Below are 20,569 nucleotides of genomic sequence, written 5' to 3' on the forward strand. Positions count from 1 at the left end.
TCTAGAGCACCTTAAAAAGTACATTAACAGAAACAGTATGAACAAAACAAGAATAAAGTGACTTCCAGTGCAGGATGTGGACAAGGTTTAGGAACATTGCTGCATCAGTGGTCATAGTACCCAAATAAGCAGCAGGGCGGCAGAACCCAAAAGGGGAAACACAATGGTATAAGTGAGGGACGGAAAAGCACATGAGTGAAATTAGAGCTTACAGTCTAAAGAGGAGTGGCAGAAGGACAAGGGATATACAGCAGGAGTTCATGTCTAAGTAAACGTATCTAATGTCAGGGAATGTTTATAATAACGAGTATTCACAGTAATTTTGCAAACAAAAGAATGAAAATGAAGGGAACAAAGTTGCACTGAATTTTATACATGACTGTTTTTCTATGATGATGACTAAAGGATAGTGTAAAATTAAGGAGGTAAGACTTATGGGCCCTACACACTTGTCGACCCGCCGCTAAGCTGCCCGACGGCTGATATGGCGGGGGGGGGGGGGGGGGGAGTTGAAGAAACTTCACTTACCCATCACCCGGCTCCATAGCAGTGCATGCTAATATGGACGAGATTGTCCATGTTGGCCTGCATGAATAAGCGACGGGGCACCAACAATGAACGAGCGCGGGGCCCCTAATAAAAAAAATATATTTGTTGGGCTCTAGTTGTGGTCAGAATTATTTCCATATAGTGGAGATCTAATGTTTTGCATATGATAAAGATAGATTTGATGTATAGAAAAGATCAACCATGAGTTAGTGAAGTAAGTGAATTTTATTGAAATTAAATGATAAATAAACACATATGTCTGGGGTGTTCATTCCTTCACTCCCAGAAACTAATAGTCTGCAATGATATATAACAGGGTGTATTTAGGGTGTTAATCCCATTCACAGTGTATAAATGAATAAATAATAATATATATATATATATATATATATATATATATATATATATATATATATATATATATATATATATATATATACAGTATATAAAAATGGATGGATGTATGTATGTTCCACCATAATTCTGGAATGCCTGGAGCAATTTACACCAAACTTGGTACACATATGACTGACAATCTGGAAAAAATACTGGGGGGTGGGGAAGGGTGGACATGTAAGAATCCATAGTTTTCGGGATCGTGGAGATGAATAAGTCTAGGCACGGCCAGCATCGCAGCCTGTCATGCGGCTAGGGCTCACCACCTCCTGTAACCCCACTCCCCCCTCTGATCACGCCGGGCTGCCCATGTCAGGTGTAGGCAGGACCTGCTTGCCCGGCGCTGTCATACCCCTCTCATACCCAGGCATACGCGTGGTATGCAACTGTGTAGAGTGCCAGATGATGAAGGCGCTGCCACAGATACCTCGCAGCCACGCCCCCCCCCTCCTCCTGCTCAGTGTCCTCCCGTGATCGCGGGTGCATAGCGTTCCCCACCACTCTCCCTCCCCCTGCTCATGTCTCCTACCGCGAACGCGCACAGTCTCCTACCGCGATCGCGGGGGCACAGCACCCTCCCTCACCCTGCTCAGTCTCTTCCCACTCCCATGATCGTGGGTGCACAGCGCCCCCTCCCCCTCATCCTCCTGCAATCGCAGGTATCCCGCTGTCACGGGTGCACAGCACCTCTCCACCATGTAACCATTGGGGCCAGGAGTGAAGGCAAGGCAATGGAGACAGAGCCGGGCCAACACAGACCTGACCCTCTCAGCAGATCAGTAACAGCAAAGCCCGGCGGTAAGCAGCAGTGCATATCTGGTGCTGGGGGCATATGTGTATCTGGCACTGTGGGGGCATATGCATATCTGGCACTGTGGGGGCATATGTATGTCTGGCACTGTGGCGGCATATGTATGTCTGGCACTGTGGGAGCATATGCGTGTCTGGCACTGTGGGAGCATATGCGTGTCTGGCACTGTGGGAGCATATGCGTGTCTGGCACTGTGGGAGCATATGCGTATCTGGCACTGGGATCATATGCGTATCTGGCACCAAATTTTTTTTGCTTACTAAAAAAAAATAGGCTCGGGCCCCTCGCCTGGCGGAGTGCTGAGGCTGCGTGTGAGTGCGCTGTTGGCAGCCTGGAGCCTCCGTCTACCTACTACCAAGGAGTCCCTGACGACTACCCCGGGAGCCGGCATGCCGGGCATGATGGACAGGAGCACTGACTTCCTGCCCAGGAGCTACTCCAACACTGCTCGGAGGAGAGTGGCAGCGACGATGAGCACGGTGGTAGCCTTGGACTGAGTGAATGAGCTTTCCCCGTCCCTCCTCTCCCGCCTGAGTGTGAGTGTGTGGCTAGGTCTGTTCGGCCTTTCTCTGCTATAGCCGTCTCCTGTTTTCCTTTGCAGATGTGGGCTTGAGGGTGGGAGCAGACTTCCAGGCCCAGATCCCCGAGTTTGAGCCCGGTACGTTCCCCACTGTATTTCGCTCCCCTGGACTGCGGCCATGGTGGTAGCCTCGGTGTAGTGGGAGGATCAAGACTAATTAGTTTACCAGGAAGTCCTTCAAAATGAAAGTTATACACACGGAAATACTTGAAATTCCGTAGCGAAGCGCGGGTATTCAGCTAGTGGGTAATAAAATGCAAGTCTGTTAAAAACCAAGTGCTTTTAAAATGCTTCTGAACCAAGTAAACATATGTAACAGCACAAAAAAATAATCCATATTTTATAACAACATAGGCAATACAAAATGTTGATAATTCATAAAAGGAAAAAAAGTGAAATAAAAAAAAAACGTAAAGAAAGTGCTTCAGTCTCTGTATTTGACACCCTAAATACAACCTGCTATATATTATTGTACTCTGTTGGTTTCTGGTAGTGAAGGAATGAACACCACAGACATATGTGCTTTTATCAGTTCATTTCAGTGACATTAATTTACTTCACTAGCCCATTGGTTGATCTTTCCTATACATCAAATTTCCCATTGTCATATGAGTAAGAGATATACTGATGTGTCCTCTTACATCCTTGCTGCAGTCACGCTAAACAGCCCTTGAAGTGGCGCCATGCTGTGGCGGGACTCTGTAGCAATTAGCGTAATTGTTTGCATTTATTCAGCGATAATGCGTCTTAGATCCAAAGTAATGTAATAAGACACACAAGCAGCTTCTGCTTATTAAAATGATATGCAGCATGCCTATATTCTGTGTGTGACTGCGGCTCTATCTGCACCCAAAATGAAACGTTACTGTACATTGGGGGTAATTCCAAGTTGATCGCAGCAGGAAATTTTTTAAAAGTTGGGCAAAACCATGTGCACTGCAAGGGGGGCAGATATAACATGTGCAGAGAGAGATAGATTTGGGTGTGGTGAGTTCAATCTGCAATCTAAATTGCAGTGTAAAAATAAAGCAGCCAGTATTTACCCTGAACAGAACAAAATAACCCACCCAAATCTAACTCTCTCTGCAAATGTTATATCTGCCTCCCCTGCAGTGCACATGGTTTTGCTCAACTGCTAAAAAATTTCCTGCTGCGATCAACTTGGAATTACCCCCATTGTTTTCCAGGAAAACACTGTAGCATAGGATTTTGTATCCAAATACAGTCGCAGTCACACACAGAATATAGACATGCTGCATATAATTTTAATCAGCAGAAGCTGCTTGTGTGACCTATTACATTACTTTGGGTCTAAAACGCATTTTCATGGAAAAACGCAAAAAAGACGCTCAGCACTACCGAGTCACGCGGCACTTATGCATTATGTGTAATGTGACTCGTAGCGCACGGATCAAAGATGTAAGAGGACACATCTGTATCTCCACTCATGGAAAAAATTCTGACAAAATATATATTTCTCATACGTCCTAGAGGATGCTGGGGACTCCAAAAGGACCATGGGGTATAGACGGGATCCGCAGGAGCTTGGGCACACTAAAAAGACTTTGACTGGGTGTGAACTGGCTCCTCCCTCTATGCCCCTCCTCCAGACTCCACTTAGACTCTGTGTCCAGGACAGACTGGACACACACTAGGGGAGCTCTACTGAGTTTCTGTAAAAGAATTTATGTTAGGTTTTTTATTTTCAGGGAGACCTGCTGGCTACAGGCTCACTGCATCGTGGGACTGAGGGGAGAGAAGTCAGACCTACTTCTTCTTAGTTAAAGGCTCTGCTTCTTAGGCTACTGGACACCATTAGCTCCAGAGGGTTCGATCACTTGGTTCGCATAGCTGCTTGTTCCCGGAGCCGCGCCGTCACCCCCCTCACAGAAGCCAGAAGAAAGAAGCCAGGTGAGTATTGGAAGAAAATAAGACTTCAGTGACGGCAGAAAACTTCAGTAACGGAGGTAGCACGCAGCGGTCGCGCTATGCTCCATGCTCCCACACACCAACGGCACTCACAGGGTGCAGGGCGCTGGGGGGGAGCGCCCTGGGCAGCAAGTTACTGTAAGTTTTAACGCTGGCATAAGTTCATGTTCGGTGCCTGGGCACCGTTTACGATTCCCCCGCCAGATACCGCAGCGGTCACGCTGCGCGCCATTGCTCCCACACGCCAATGGTTTGTACAGGGTGCAGAGCACTAGGGGGGAACGCCATGGGCGGCAATATACCTATTTGTGGGTGACAACAGAGCTATACAGTGGGTAGACACTGTATAGGGACCCCCAATACAATACATAATGCTATATTATTAGCGGACTGAAGCGCGCCGAGAAGGGGCGGGGCTTAGCCCTCACTTCGGGTTACAGCACCATTTTCCACAGGTCCCTGTCAAAAGCATGAGGGGTCACGATGTTAGTGCTATATGGTGGACAATATAGCACTATTTTAGACAAGTTGGGCATGTAATCTGTGAGTTATGAATATATATACCTATCTGTGTGTTCCCTGTCGGATACCAGCTATAGTTTTAGTCGACATGGGTCGGCAGGAGTGAGTGCTCTGTCACTTATGGGGATCACAGTCGGCATCGCCGACTGCGTTTGGTAATTGATTCTGTAGCTGCAGTGTCAGCAGGTCGGTAGTTGTATACTTATCATAAGTAAACACTGTATGGGAGACACAGTAGTATGTGGGTGACTCTGTCGGCACCAACTGTTATTACTGGGTGTAAATTAACATGCGGTAACTACCTTATGCCTGTATATATGTTTATATGTATATGTATGGTACGGTTCCATGGGCCTGTAGCTCGAGTGCAGACATGGTAGTATATGTGGGGCAGTGTTATTGTACTTATTTATGTATACTTCCCTCGGTCCCCTCGGAGTTACAAGACTGCTATTTTACCTGGGTACTACTCCCTGCTGTCGACGAATACTACGTTTTCTATCGACCATAATGTTTCCTGGTAGATCCACAACTAGGGCATTCAGTACATGGTCATACACATTCAGAACACATTAATGTCACTAGGGACCCGTTGGTTCCGGGTAATCCGATTATATGTATATGTATTTATACATACATACATACATACATACATACATACATACATACATACATACATACATACATATACACACATATATGTTTTTAGGATATGTGTGTAATTGTGTATTGCATTATGTATATTCATATTATGATTTATAATGAATGCTGAAATAATGGTATTCCTTCTCATGTGCTGGTCGCTCTGTTGAAAAAGCTCTAGGTCGGCCGTGACGAGTTGGTCTCAGATCCTCAAGGAATCCGAATGGTTATTCTTTTCCCGCTGCGGATAGAATACTGTGAAAGTCAACTCCTGGTCGACACGGGGCCCTGTCAAAAAGGATCGTATACAGGAAGCTAAGTGATATTTTATTCTTTACTTTGGAGCTATTTGCATTGCCTGCACATGGGGGAGTGCTTGTATTCGGTAAGGCATCCGATAGAATTACCCTATAGAGAGAGGGGATGTTCCTTAGGTTTATTCTTCTCTATAACATGGAGGCAGGTTGCTGTACGACTGCAGAAGAAATGCTGAGGCTGAATCCGAGATACTGGAGTGTTTCCCTGGGACAGTGTACAGCTGTTGGGGAGGCCTCAGTTCAGTCAGTCTCGGCGGATACCGCGGGTAAGTCTAACTTCGTGAGTTAGATTTCCTCACAAGGGCTGGTGACGCATTCGGTTGTGGGATGCAGTAATTTTAACCGGTTAGATACCTTCTTTTTTCCTTCTCGGTGCAGATTGTGGAAGGTGACAAGGTAAGAGTTCTGGAGCCTGGTTAGGTTCGCAGAAGCGGATGTTGGTTTCTGTTCTACCACATCTACAGCATGTCGCGGGGTCTATCTGGCTGGAGCCCACTCTGGTGGGAACTCGTCTATTATTTTTCGGTCAGTCCGGGAAGGGCCTTGAACCTGTGAGTTTCTAATAGAATCCAAAAGGGGACAGGCTGGGGTTTACAGATGGTTCCCCTCACTGAGTGTTTGAATAGATCTTAGGGATTCCCCTCTAAAAGGGGAGGCGGTACGCAACGCCATACCGGAGTTGCGTCAGGTTCAGGACATTGTCCTGCTGTCCCTAGAAAAAAAGAAGAAAAAAAAAGATTTCTACTTACAAAGGGAGCTCCAGCACGTAAAGGTAGAAAAGGGGTTAAATGCGTTTTTCTCCGCATTTGGCTTACCTGGGTTGATGTCCAGGATTGTCTTTGCCATTTCATAGGAGTGATGGCAGTATCATGGGTTTCTTTCAATAGTAAGTGCCATGGTTATTCTGTACTGAGACGCTCTCCTAATTAAGGCGAGGTCAAGAAATAAGTGGTGCAAATCGTTGGTTCTCTCTGACTGTGCTTCAGCACAGGGAATGGCTGTTGTTCCCAACGACGCAGATGTCGGAGGTGGGTATCAGAGTAGATACTGAACAGTTGAGGTTCTGTAGTTTCCTGTGGAAAAAGGGTCTGAGGATCCAGAGTTGGATCGGATTTGCAGTGACAATCCAGCAATATGTTCCGTTGATGAAGAAGATGGTGCGACCTAAGAGGTTTGTCAGTGAGCAGGTCAAATGTCAGAGTGTTTCTCATGAGGACAGTTGGAAATGCGGTCCGGGTCTCACCTGCACATGCGCCAGAATATAATCCTAATGGCACGGATATCGCTCCTGTGGTGTCTGCTCAGTTCTCACCTCCTAGAGGGACGAAGGTTCAAAATCCAGGTGGAGTTCCTGGTGTCCATGCATGCAGATCTCCGAGACTGGGGAGCAGTCCTTGCAAGGGAAGTATTTCCAGGGGAAAAGGTCAAGCTGGGAATCTTGTCTGCAATAAGATTTTTTGGATTAAGAGCTATTTGCAGTGAATATATGCTTAGTGATCTGCCCGTGTTGATTCTGTCAGAGGACTTGACAGCAGTGGTGTAAGTAAGCCGCTAGGGCGGAACAAGGAGCAAAGTGGCAGTGGCAGATGCCGTAAAAAATTTCCGCTGGGTGAAAGGACTGGTAACCGCTATATTAGCAGTCTTCTTTCCGGTTGTGAACGACCGAGAAATAGATTCCTCTGCAGATGCAATCCCCATCCGGGAGAAATACAGTCGTCATTGGGAAGTTTCATTGAAGCGACAGGTCTTGAGGAGTGCCTCAGTTGGACAGGTTGGCGTCTCGCCTCAACGGGAGATTTCAGGGATATTGTTCCAGGTCAGGGGACACTCAAGCTATAGCAGTGGACGTCCTCGGAACACCTTGGGTGTTTTCAGTCGGTCTATATGCCCCTCCGTTTTCACTCTTCTGAAGGTGATAAACGTAAGACGAACAAAGGTTCAGGCGATCGTCATTGTTCCGGTCTGAACATGGAGGGATTGGTATCCAGTTCTTCAAGATTTCCTCATAGAAGTTCCCTGGCCTCTTCCTCTACGGGAGGAACTGTTACATTAGGTTCTGGGCGTGTATCAAGGCTTACCACGGCTGCGTTTGGCGGCGTGGCGGTTGAACGCCATTTCCTAGCCAGAAAGGGTATTCCCAGTGAAGTCAGTTCCACTTTTCTTCAGGCTAGAACTGAAATAACAGCAAAGCTTTACCACCGTGTTTGGAGGAGATAAGTGTCTTGGTGTGAATCCAAAAAGGCTATTACGGAAGCTTCAGCTGGGTCGTTCCTCTCCATTCTTTGCAAGCAGGTGTGGGTGCAGGACTAAAGTTAGCCTCCATTCAAATGCAGTTTTCGCCTTATAAATTTTCTTTCAAGGAAGAATTGGCGACCTTTCCGGAAGTTCGGACCTTCGGGGAAGGAGTACTGCACATCCAACCTCCATTGGTGCCCCCATTGGCACCTTGGGACCACGCAATAGTGTTGAGTTTTCTTGTTCACAATGATTGGAACCTGTCTGAAGGGTTGTGTTAAAATTTCTCTCTGGAAGAGTGGTCGTGCTTTTGGCTTTGGCGTCCGCAGGGCGGGTGTCGGATGTAGTGGCTGGGTCTCACAAGAGCCCCTATTTGATCTTCCAGGAGGATAGAGCGAAATTGAGAACTCGGATAATAGTTCTGCCAACAGTGTTTTCGGTGTTTCACAGAAACCAGCCTATTTTATGCGTGTGGTTACTTCAGCTGATTCAAGATCTCTCGATGTAGTCAGAGCTTTGAATATTTATGTCGCCAAATTGGCTCCGATTGTGGAATCAGAGGCTCTATTTGTTCAGTATGCTCCCAGCGTGTTTGGGGCGCCTGTGTCTTTACAGTCGGTTACACGCTAGATCTGTGATCTGATTCGGCATGCTCGTTCTACGGCTGGATTATCGTTACCGTTGTCGGTGGAGACCCATTCTACTAGGAAAATGGTTTCTGCTTGGGCGGATGCCCGAGGAGCCTCGGCGTTTCAACTTTGCCGAGCGGCTGCTTGGTCGGGTTCAAACACTTTTGCTGTGCTCTACAAGTTTGATACCCTGGCTGATGGGAACATTTTGTTGCTCAATCGGTGCTGCGGAGTCGTCCGCACTCTCCCGCCCGGTCTGGAGCTTTGGTATAAACCCCATGGTCCTTTTGGAGTCCCCAGCATCATCTAGGACGTATGAGAAAATAGGATTTTAGTACCTACCGGTAATTCCTTTTCTCTTAGTCCGTAGAGGATGCTGGGCGCCCGACCCAGTGCGTACTGTGTCTGCAGTTATTGGTTATGGTTACAGTTACACACTGGTGGTGTTTCTTTCTGTCAGGCTGTTGCTGACGTTGTTCATGCCATAGCATGCGGTGTTTTTGTTATAGGTTGTGTTGACACTCAGGTTGTGTTACATATTCTCTCAGCATGTGGCTGTGTATTTTTTCATGCCGTTAGCTGGTATTCTATTGAATGCCACGTTTGGCGGTATGTTAGTGGTGTGAGCTGGTATGACACTCGCCGTGTTTAAACAATAAATTCTTTCCTCGAAATGTCCTATAACTGAGGTCTGGGGGAGGGACATAGAGGGAGAAGCCAGTTCACACCCAGTCAAAGTCTTTTTAGTGTGCCCAAGCTCCTGCGGATCCCGTCTATACCCCATGGTCCTTTTGGAGTCCCCAGCATCCTCTACGGACTAAGAGAAAAGGATTTACCGGTAGGTACTAAAATCCTATTTTTTTTTAATAGGGCTTGGACATTGTTGGTCTAACTAATAAAAAAATAAATTATGCCATATGCAGCGCCGGATAAACACCCACAACCCTATCTTGTAACCCCTTGGGACTTTTTGGGAAGTCCCTCAATCTCTGAGGCTGCAGAACAATCCTTTTTTTAATTTTTTTTTTAATTTATATTTGCAATTATTCATCTATCTTAAGGTGGGTACGCACTTGGCGATAAATTAAATGATGTTGCTTATTTTGACCCTTCCTGAGCGACCTTGTTTACTTTATCGCTAAGTGTATATGCTGCCACCTATGAGTTAGCCCTGAAGCCAGCAGTTATCTGAGGCAGCTGTAAAAAAAATCCTGATAATCGGCCCCGTTTTCGCAACTGAAACCATGAAAACACATAGGTGCGTGAACTTATAATGGATTCTATGTATTTTTGCCCAAACATAGATAATTTGTCAGTAGCAAAAAAGGGACATAATTGAATTGGTGGTGAGGGGGAAGATTGCAAAAAAAAAAAAATGTACAAATTATCAAGGCAAATTGAATTCACTGCTGATTAGGAACCCTGGAAGAAAAAACTATTTATGTGTATAGTCCATTATTACTAAAAAAAATAAAAAATAGAACTACCCATTTAAACAGTGCATGACAGAAGATTGTTCCAAGAAAGCTGCATTTGAGTGCAGGTCAGCAGGTCGCCTCTTCTATATATGTATAAATTAGAATGTCTGTTTGTCTGATAGAGATAAACTCTGAAACCACTGAACCAATTGCAATGCAGTTTTCACTGTTGTGTAGGTAACCTTCCCAGGCAGGTTTTAAACTAAGAATCATCACGATCGGTTGTCAGGGGGCTGTGAGTGGTGCTTTGTGGGGAGGGGTCCCGTGCACTGCTATCGGCAGCTACGGTGTACGTGCCTCAATAGCGACTGATCAGAACATTGCAGCACAGGTGTACCTTATTTGTAGGTAAGTGTCGTAACACCCTCCACCCTACCCTATATATTACCAAAATACAAAAACCGCAAGGTAACCGATTTCCGTTATCACCGACATCCACCCGAGCAGATCCCAGGACTGCAGCTAGTCATATATAATTCAATAACCCCATGTATGCCTGTAGTTGTATTCTGTGAGTTAGACTGGCCAAGTAGTCACACTGTCTTTTCCTATTCTTTTATTTAAGAAGATGTCCAAAGGTAATATAACTCTTAAGGGCCTCATACACTACTGCGACATGTCGGACGCTCATGTCGCAAGCGATCACCCCAGCATTTTCCAAGGGGGTCAGGATCGCATAAGATACATTGTATGCTGTCCTTTTGCATACAATGTATCTTGTGCGATCCCAGCCATGCCTGTGGGGTCCGACATATCACGAGTGCAGCACATTCAATCTAGGGGATCTGATCAGATGCTCATGGGAACGCGTATCGGATCACATGTAAAACACATCTGAAATGCCCAATTTCATCCGATATACAGTATCAGCACGAATGGCTGAAATCGGATGAAATCGTTCTAGTATATGGGGCCCTTTAGAGTAATGAAGAAAGAAATATTTTGCAGTAAATTTACTTGATCACTTTGAATTTATAATGGTCCAATGATTTACATGCCTGGTGCTGCCACTGTTTGTTTGGTGCATGTTTTATTTTTTACTATGTTTACATTATTGTTCCTTAGTCACCTTTATGCAGTGTATGGGAGTGCTGTTTACTCTGCATTGTATTGTCCATTTTTTGGCTGTAACCATTGATCCAGCAGATGAGAATGTACGTGCCAAGAACTCCCCTGACCCACTTCCTGTGTTCGATAGGAACAAGCATGCTCATGTCATTGAAAACATGCATTGTTACATCTGTGAGGTGGATGTGTAAGTAGAGGTATTTGTGGTCTGTATCTGTGCTACGGTCATAGAGATGGAGCTTTCAGCCATTTCATTGGTGGTTATACCTGAACGGTGGCACACCTAACTTATGTCCTGCATTGAAAGGGGCCTGATCACAACATGCCTTTATACCAGGGCTGCCCTGTGTCTACACCATAATTCTGTGTAAGACTAGTCATTCCAAACAAGGTGCCTATAGTTGTAGTGTTATAGGTGCAGATGCTGTAGGTGCGTTTCTTCCATCCTTCAGATGTATCCATGCTCCTCTTACTGCGACGCGCATGCTGCAACACGGCTTTCTGCGTAGCATGCCAGGCTGTGACTATTAGCAGCCGGTGATCGCTCCATTGATTCCTAAAGGAATTAAAGAAGCGATCGCCGGCTGCTAATAATTGCAGTCTGACACGCCATGCAGTGTGCCGTGATGCAGCATGCCGCCTCGCAGTAAGATGAGCATGGATACATCTGTATGAGTCTCTCTGTGAGGAAATCTCTGCGGTCACATCTTATAAGCACTGTGTGATTACCTCTATGAAAAAATAGGGAGGGGGTGGTATTTTTTATTTATAAATGAAAGTTTTTAAGACCGCAGCAAAGTGTTGTTAGCCATTGTTAACAGCATAATCAAGCAGCGTTAAAATGGGGAGGCAATGACGTTGCCAGCTGTCGGGATCCCAGCGGTCAGAATCCTGACACCTGGTGAAATGCTGGCGGTCGGAATCCTGACCCCCGCCCAGATCCCCCACTTGGGTGTTGGTTCACACCAACACCCTAATGGGAATAGATTAGTGTGGCGACAGAAGGTCCAAAGTGTGGTGAGCGTAGCGAGCCTGCGAGGGAACATGTGGTCTCCACGGGTATTCCGGTTGTCTGGATTCCGGCGTCGGTGTGCTGGGATCACAATAGCCGAAATTTCATACTAATTCCTTAAAATGATATCCTTTGTTGGCTATCTGGTTTGTCCGCCCAGTGAAGAGTCACATGTTTCAACTGCTGTATTTCTATACCATGAAATAAAGATACATAGAAATATATAGACTATTGAGAGATTACCTAGTTTTTATCCTTGGTTATTTTAAAACTACTATTAAAAAAGTCAGAGATGAGTTCCAGATTTTCCCTGCTTTTCTTCCTAGTTATACGAATATAGTGGGTAATTCCAAGTTGATCGCAGCAGGACATTTTTTAGCAGTTGGGCAAAACCATGTGAACTGCAGGGGAGGCAGATCTAACTTTTGCAGAGAGAGTTAGATTTGGGTGTGGTGAGTTAAATCTGCAATCTAAATTGCAGTGTAAAAATAAAGCAGCCAGTATTTACCCTGCACAGAAACAAAATAACCCACCCAAATCTAACTCTCTCTGCAAATGTTATATCTGCCCCCCCCTGCAGTGCACATGGGTTTTGCCCAACTGCTAAAAAATTTCCTGCTGCGATCAACTTGGAATTACCCCCATACTGTAGAATATTTGTAGTTTACTCACATTCTGACACATTTACAGGGTCCACAAACGTCATTCATGCAGAATGGTATTTTTATATCTACAAGAAGAGATTGTTTTAAGAGGGAAGCAATATATCTGTTCTATGTTTAAATAATTTAAAATATGATCTCAAATTACCTGATGAATAGCTAACATAACTACAGTATAGCTGGTATTCTTTTTGCTGCGTCACTGTCGTGATCTAGCAGTACTGGGTAATAGGGGTATCCTGACACAGAGGCTACAATTCATTTATTGGGACTAAAACTTAGCAACTAAGCCGAGATTCCACCACTTACACTATACAATAGACCATATATTGAGATCCTGGTAGGGTTTTTAGAATACTGACAGTACATATGTATGCCATGTTTGCCAACTCTGTTGGAATGCCTAGGAGACTCACAAATTTGAGGCAGTTCCCCCATGAGAGTAGACCTCCCTCCGTGATACTGTCTACTACCCAATGTGAAGGCATTATAGATCAAATTGTGTTACCACACACACCTGGACCAACATCTTTATAGCTCAACAGAGGCAGAATGTTGGAGATCGAGAGGTGTTGTAGGGTAAAAATAAAAAGGTTGATGCTTTTAAGAATGTTTCAGTGCTGCTGTCTGTATGAAAAGGTAATAGCTCACAATGCATAGCCATGCGAGACCACCCTTACTGTCCCCACCCTTCTGGATTGACTTCACCCTAAAAGCTACTGTAGATTAAATGTTTGTTTTTGAGGTCAGAAACTCACAATTATAGAGCTAATTACAAAGAGGAACAAGGGTGAAGGACAGGTCTTTAGGTTGGAGATCGTAAAATAAATTATTAGCCAAAATAAAATTGGACTTAATGTTCTTTAAAGCCCAATGGATTATTTGTTTCATAGCTAAAAGCATACAAGAAAGAAGTCTTCTTTCGGCAGTCAGAAGCTGCTATGACAGGCTACAAAAGAAGGTGGAAGCAACATTGGTTTATGTCACATGCTGCAGGGTAATGTGAGCATTTCATATAGGCCAAAAGAATTACTTTTACTTTTTACATTCAGTTCTAAGTGCAGGAGACAAGGAATGTGTCCTGTCTGTCTACACATAGGTCCAATGTGTTACCTCTTTCAATGTTGGCTCATGTTCATATGCATGGATTATTCGTTAATGCATTAATACCATCACTGGCACATGTATAGTACAGATGCTAAACTATTTACTATCCTGTCTTCACAGGGGCGCCAAATCAAAGCACTGCAGCTTATGCAATAAATGTGTCAGTGATTTTGATCACCACTGCAAATGGCTCAATAACTGCGTGGGAGGCAAAAACTACTGGTAAGTTCCAAGACCGTGTTATAAGTAAACAGCCCATCAAATGTGGGTTGGGTACAGGATACCTGCAGTCAGGATGCCGGCGATCAGAATACTGACACCGGCATCCCAACTGCTTGAAATCCTGACAGGGGTGCAGGAGGCAGGTAACGTTAATCCTAACACTCCCTCCCCACAGCCTAACCCTAACCTCCCCTCCCCGCAGTTTAACCTAACCCTCCCCCCTGCAGCCGGCATACATTCAGCTTGCCGACTATCGGGATCCCAACAGCCGACAATGCTGCCAGACAGAATCCCGGCAAAACAGGACTATTCCCACTCATAAGTATCCACGACACCCATAGAGTGGGAATAGATCCTGTGGCGAGCTCTCAAGAGGACTGTTTGCACTCGCCCTGCTGCCGGCATTTGGTGGGCGGGATTCCGCTGTCGGGGTAAATCATACTGAATGCCTGCAGCCTAACCCTAACCCTCCCGGTATACTTATGTTCCGGTTTCCGGCGTCGGAATTTTGACAACTGATGGGATCCCAACTACATCCCTTAAATGTTTCTATATTATATTAACATTTCCATTATGAGCAATGTGGTTTTAGATCTTCTACTCCACTATATGTAGATGGCATACCTGAAGATTCAGTCACTTCATTCTAGGGACAAAGGGACTGAATCCGAGACGGGACAGAAGTGCGAAGCTGCATGCAAGCAGCATTGTAATTCAATCCGATCTGAAGGCATCTCAGTAGAAGAGACGCATCTTGCATGTAGCTGCGATCCCAGCATTTCAACCAACATTGTAAGCTGGGTTCCAATGTTGTAATGTTCCACGCAGATTGGAACAGGGGGCCGATAGGCCATGAAGACTGCGTAGTAACACACAGACCCCTGGTTCTCACCTCCCAGAAAACGGATGTGACACGCCCCTGTTTCCGAGAACGCATGCCTCCTCATCCCTTAAATGCCTTTGCCTGTCAATTAGACAGCAGCAGAAAGGAAGTGCAGACGGGATCTCAAGACCCGTTCTGCATATGCGCAGAACGGGCCTCGTGCATGAAATCTTTGTGTTGCCCCAGACCTGCTGCCAGGCCTGAATCAGACCCAAAATGCTGAATTCTGTAACTCTGTAAAATTAAAGGGCAGTAACTTAAAGAAAAAAGACTAGGCATAGTTCTTTGCTATCCCTTTCTTCAGGCTCTGAACATAGGGGGTAATTCCAAGTTGATCGCAGCAGGAAATTTTTTAGCAGTTGGGCAAAACCATGTGCACTGCAGGGGAGGCAGATATAACATGTGCAGAGAGAGATAGATTTGGGTGTGGTGAGTTCAATCTGCAATCTATATTGCAGTGTAAAAATAAAGCAGCCAGTATTTACCCTGCACAGAAACAAAATAACCCACCCAAATCTAACTCTCTCTGCAAATGTTATATCTGCTCCCCCTGCAGTGCACATGGTCCTGCCCAACTGCTAAAAAATGTTCTGCTGCGATCAACTTGGAATTACCCCCATAATAAGTGAGTTGGACTGCCACCCCTTTGCCTGCTGTATTTTCAGTCCTGCACATGCCCTCAGTAATACTAGAATAAAATTGACAGGAAGAGTATAGATAGAGCTAAAAGGATTATGGGCCCAGTCATGATGCAGAAACCACAGTTTTGGATTGATTACCACTAAATTGTGTTACTGTGCATATCAGAGCATGCTGCAGTCCCCATGCAATGTATGGTGGTGTTAGAATTTTGCTATTAATCAAGCCCCCAAAAAGTAGTTTTCGGAATATGACTCCGGCAGTTAACTCCATCTTCAGAATTTGTTAGCTCACTCTTTCCTAATAAAAGAGATCATAGAGTGTGTAAAGGGATCCATTTAGATCCTTCCAGCTCTCAGAGCGCACGTATGTGATCAAGGCAGTGTAAAAAAAACTGCACTGTAAGCGTGCAACACTGCTGTTGGTACAGACTTTAGGACTCGCTGGGACACACCTTCAATAAAAAAATGTGTAAGTATAATAAACATATTTATGTAATTGTTCTTGGCATTAGACATGCAGTTCTCTTATAGTAACCGTAGTAAGAAACATTAGGTATCATGTCTGTGTGTAAATGGCAATATTAAAGAACTTGAAAATTATAACTTGTGTTTTGTAAGGAATATATTATTAGTTGACAACATGCTGTCCCTTTTATACATCATCTATACATATAATAATACTGTAAGGGATGTGTCTGTACATAGCAATTTTATTTTTGAGAAATATACTTCATAGTTCGTAAACAGACCCTAGCGACAATTTTTTTTTCCCTCTGGATTTTTGGCATCATGCAAAAACGACTGGATGAATTTGGATCGTGTTTTCACTATTGTATAGCTTAGTCACCTAGAAAGAAACTGAAGGATGTATGATCTCGATGTTTCATCAAGGAGAGGAGTAATAAAGGAAAAAACAGACCCATGATACTCGGCGCACTGAAAGTTGGTGTTCCGATCATGCTTCTGCGGACTTGACTTCGCCCAAGTTATGCAGCAGAACCTGATTTAAAGTGACTGCTATGCAGAGGAACCTAATTGAGGCAGAGATTCTAATGGGATGTGGTGCAAGTGAGACTGTGTTTATACCACTTGTACTCCTTATTCCCAACAATTTTACTTTCAGTTCAAGCGCCTGCAGTTTCCTGTAAGCGTCTGCTTCACTATACGATCAACAAGTCGCAAGTTCAAACACTCAGGGCTGCAAGCATAGATCTCGAGATCAGCTGCTTCTCCCATGGGCTGCTGTACGTGGCATGCTCACGAGTTAGTAGCCCAAAGCATCTTTTTGTGTTAATCTCTTAAGGAAAAACTGCAAATATTGTTTACCAAGAAATGTTGTGATTAATGTGTACAATTTAAAATATACATCACAGTATTAGATGGCACTACTGTCTTTGTACAGTTAGTTCTGCTGAGCAATAAAATACATCCATTCGAGTGAAGCCGCAGGTAAACACTATAGAGTATAAAGCTCTTACTGACATTGTACCGTTAGGACAACCTAAACTCAGAACATTGTTTAGAGATGGAAGACATCTTTTAAACAATAAATTTAGTGTAATATGTATCAGATTATAATTTTATATATATATATATAAATATAAAGATTTGAAATATTCTCCTATATGTTCCATTTTCTAGGCTGTTTTTCAACTGTCTTATATCTGCATTCCTGGGCACCCTTTTGCTGAGTACAATTTCATCATACGTGTTTGTTGCATACTTCGTAGATCCAGTAATGTTAAGGACTGACCAACATTTCACAGGTAATTTTGCTGTCATGTAATTTTGCAATTATATGGAATGTTTTTCTTCGTCTTTTTTGTTTTGCATAATACCAAAGATTCAATTATAGAGAAAGCTAAATCAATTTTTAACAGCTCCTTGACTCTGTATTAGAGTTGCATAATATACTAGAAAAGGCTGAAGGGTCTATACTTCATTGAATATGTCCCTATAGGAAGGAATGTCAGTTTATCATGGCTGGTTTAATAGTAAGTGTTACTGCCTCACAGTCATGATTTCAATTTCTGACCAAGGCACTATGAGGTAAATTTACTAAGATGGGAGTTCTATTTAAGATGGGATGTTGCCCATAGCAACCAATCAGATTCTACTTCTCATTTATCTAGCACCTTCTAGAAGATAATACCTGGAATCTGATTGGTTGCTATGGGCAACATCCGATCTTAAATAGAACTCCCATCTTAGTAAATGTACCCACATAAGTGTGGAGTTTGTATGTTTTCCCCACTCTAGCATATGTTTCTTATGAATGCTCCATTCAAATTACAAGCCCCTTTTCTAGTGAGCTGACATCAGTAAACTTGGCTACGTTACTGATGAAAATACAAAATTATGCTGACCAGTTGAGTTACCATGGCACCATACATTTGTTTATTACTCTTACGTCCTAGAGGATACTGGGGTCCATTTAGTACCATGGGTATAGACGGGTCCACTAGGAGCCATGGGCACTTTAAGAATTTGATAGTCTGGGCTGGCTCCTTCCTCTATGCCCCTCCTACCAAACTCAGTTTAGAAAATGTGCCCGGAGGAGCCGGTCACGCTGAAGGAAGCTCCTGAAGAGGTTTCTGCATTTATTTTCTATGTTTGTTATTTTTAGGCAGGCGCGGTGGGGGCTGGCTCCAAACAACTCTGTGTCTCCCTGAAGGGTTCTTTGTGGGTTAATTGTGCTTAACCTTTCCTCTGTGTGTGTGTGCTGTCACATTTACATTGTCAGGTAAAGAGTATGTCTCTTGTACCGCAGAGTGTTCCTCGTTATCAGGGGGCTCACTACTGGATACTCAGGGTTCACAGACTAGCTGGGCTGAACCGGAATGGGTTAATTCTCTTAAGGGAGAATCTCAATCTCAATCTCAACTCTTTCTACAAAACTGTCCCGCAATGAGAAAGGGACGCAATACTTAAAACAGACTGTGGATGAGTTTATGAACAGAGGCTCCCCAAAACAGCGTCTCACTCCCCTCCCTTTTGTCCGCAAAAGCGATCTCTGGCCCATATTCTGCAGTCTGACTCTGACGCTGACAGGTCAGACATAGAGGAGGGGGAGGTGGACTCAGAGGAGGGGGATGCAGCTCTGTCACCGGGAATAGAGGCTCTTATAGAGGCTATCAGAGATGTTCTGCACATTCCTGTTAAGGTGTCAGTGGAGTGTGAGGAATCTTATTTTAATGTAAAAAATAAGTCCTCAGTTACTTTTCCTGTGTCAAAGGAATTAAATACCCTGTTTGAAGAACCATGGGTCAATCCTGATAAGAAGTTTCAGATCCCTAAAAGGTTGCTTTCATATTTTCCTTTTCCTCTGGAGAATAGGAAAAAATGGGAAAATCTACCGATAGTGGACACATCAGTCTCTAGGCTGTCACGTAAAATTGTATTACCTGTTCCTGGTGCAGCCTCCCTGAAAGACATGGCTGAGCGTAAAATTGAGACTACACTCAAATCATTGTACACAGCTGATGGGGTGGCCCAAGGACCCACTATTGCATGTGCGTGGATCCCTAAAGCCATTGCAGAATGGTCAGGGGGAAGCCATAAAGGTAATAGGCGTGCTTAACGCACACACCACCGCTATGGCAGTGTTGGCACGCAGGGGCTTATGGCTACTGCGCGGACTCCAGGAAAGGCGTGGAAGGCCTACCATTCACAGGAGAGGCCTTGTTTGGAGATGAATTAAACAAATAGATCTCCACAGCTACTGCGGTTAGTCTACGTATCTTCCTTCCGCAGCCCCCTCAACCAAAAAGACTTATTTAGCTTCTAAGTTTCAGTCCTTTCGGACGGGCAAGTTCAAGGGCAAATCCAGAGGTGCTTCTACATCCTCCAGCGGCGCAAGAGGTAGACCACGCATACCAGCAACAGCATTTGCTCAGGAACAGAGCTCAGGCTCTGCTTCCTCAAATTCTTCAGCATAACGGTGGACCGCAAAGCATGGAAGGCTGTCCAGTGGGAGCCTAAGTACAATTTTTCAGTCAGATCTGGTCAAATTCGTACTAGGATCCCTGGGTCATAGATCTTATTTCCCAGGGCTACAGACTGGTGTTCCAAGGGCTCCCATCTCACAGATTCTTCAAATCAGGCCTGCCAGTTTCACAAAAGGCAAGTATAACTTTACAGCATGCCATCCAAAAACTGGTACAGACTCAGGTCATTGTTCCAGTTCCACCTCATCTACTAAACAAGGGATATTGGGGGTCATTCTGAACCGTTCACTCGCTGCTTTTTATCGCAGCCGAGCGAACGGGTACCCACTGTGCATGCGCCAACTCGATGACTTTGCACTTCTGCAAGGGGGGGGCACTGACATGCGGGGCGGACTAGCCCTGTGCTGGGCGTCCCCCTGCATGTCAGTGTGAATGATCGTAGCTGTGCTAAATTTAGCACAGCTACGATCATCTCGGAATGAGGGCCATTATTCCAATTTGTTCGTAGTACCAAAGCCGGATGGTTCGGTAAGACCACTTCTGAACCTCAAGTCTTTGAACCCGTACTTACGAGTGTTCAAATTCAAGGTGGAGTCTCTGAGAGCGGTGATCTCAGGTCTGGAGGAGGGGAAATTCCTAGTTTTTCTAGATATCAAGGATGCGTACCTTCATATTCCTATCTGGCCGCCTCATCAGGCTTATCTCCGGTTTGCACTGCAGGACTGTCACTACCAGTTCCAGGCCCTGCCATTTGGTTTCTTCACGGCACCGAGGGTGTTCACCAAGGTGATGGCAGAGATGATGTTTCTACTCCGCAAATGGGGAGTGAACATAGGGGGTCATTCCGAGTTGATCGCTAGCTGCCATGGGGGGTAATTCCAAGTTGATCGCAGCAGGAATTTTGTTAGCAGTTGGGCAAAACCATGTGCACTGCAGGGG

At 44.7% G+C, this 20,569-nt stretch overlaps 1 protein-coding gene across 3 annotated transcripts in view; it reads left to right on the plus strand.

Moving 5' to 3' along the window:
* ZDHHC1 (zinc finger DHHC-type containing 1) overlaps positions 1–20,569 on the plus strand; it is a 122,859-nt gene that overhangs the window by 56,081 nt on the left and 46,209 nt on the right. For all 3 annotated transcript variants that reach the window (XM_063945297.1, XM_063945295.1, XM_063945296.1), the window contains 3 exons: positions 11,168–11,343; positions 14,058–14,159; positions 17,325–17,449. In XM_063945297.1, the coding sequence (XP_063801367.1) occupies positions 11,168–11,343; positions 14,058–14,159; positions 17,325–17,449 (403 nt within the window). The remainder of the gene's footprint in view (positions 1–11,167; positions 11,344–14,057; positions 14,160–17,324; positions 17,450–20,569) is intronic.

This window comes from Pseudophryne corroboree, chromosome 11 (assembly GCF_028390025.1).
Source record: "Pseudophryne corroboree isolate aPseCor3 chromosome 11, aPseCor3.hap2, whole genome shotgun sequence".
Classification (NCBI taxonomy): domain Eukaryota; kingdom Metazoa; phylum Chordata; class Amphibia; order Anura; family Myobatrachidae; genus Pseudophryne; species Pseudophryne corroboree.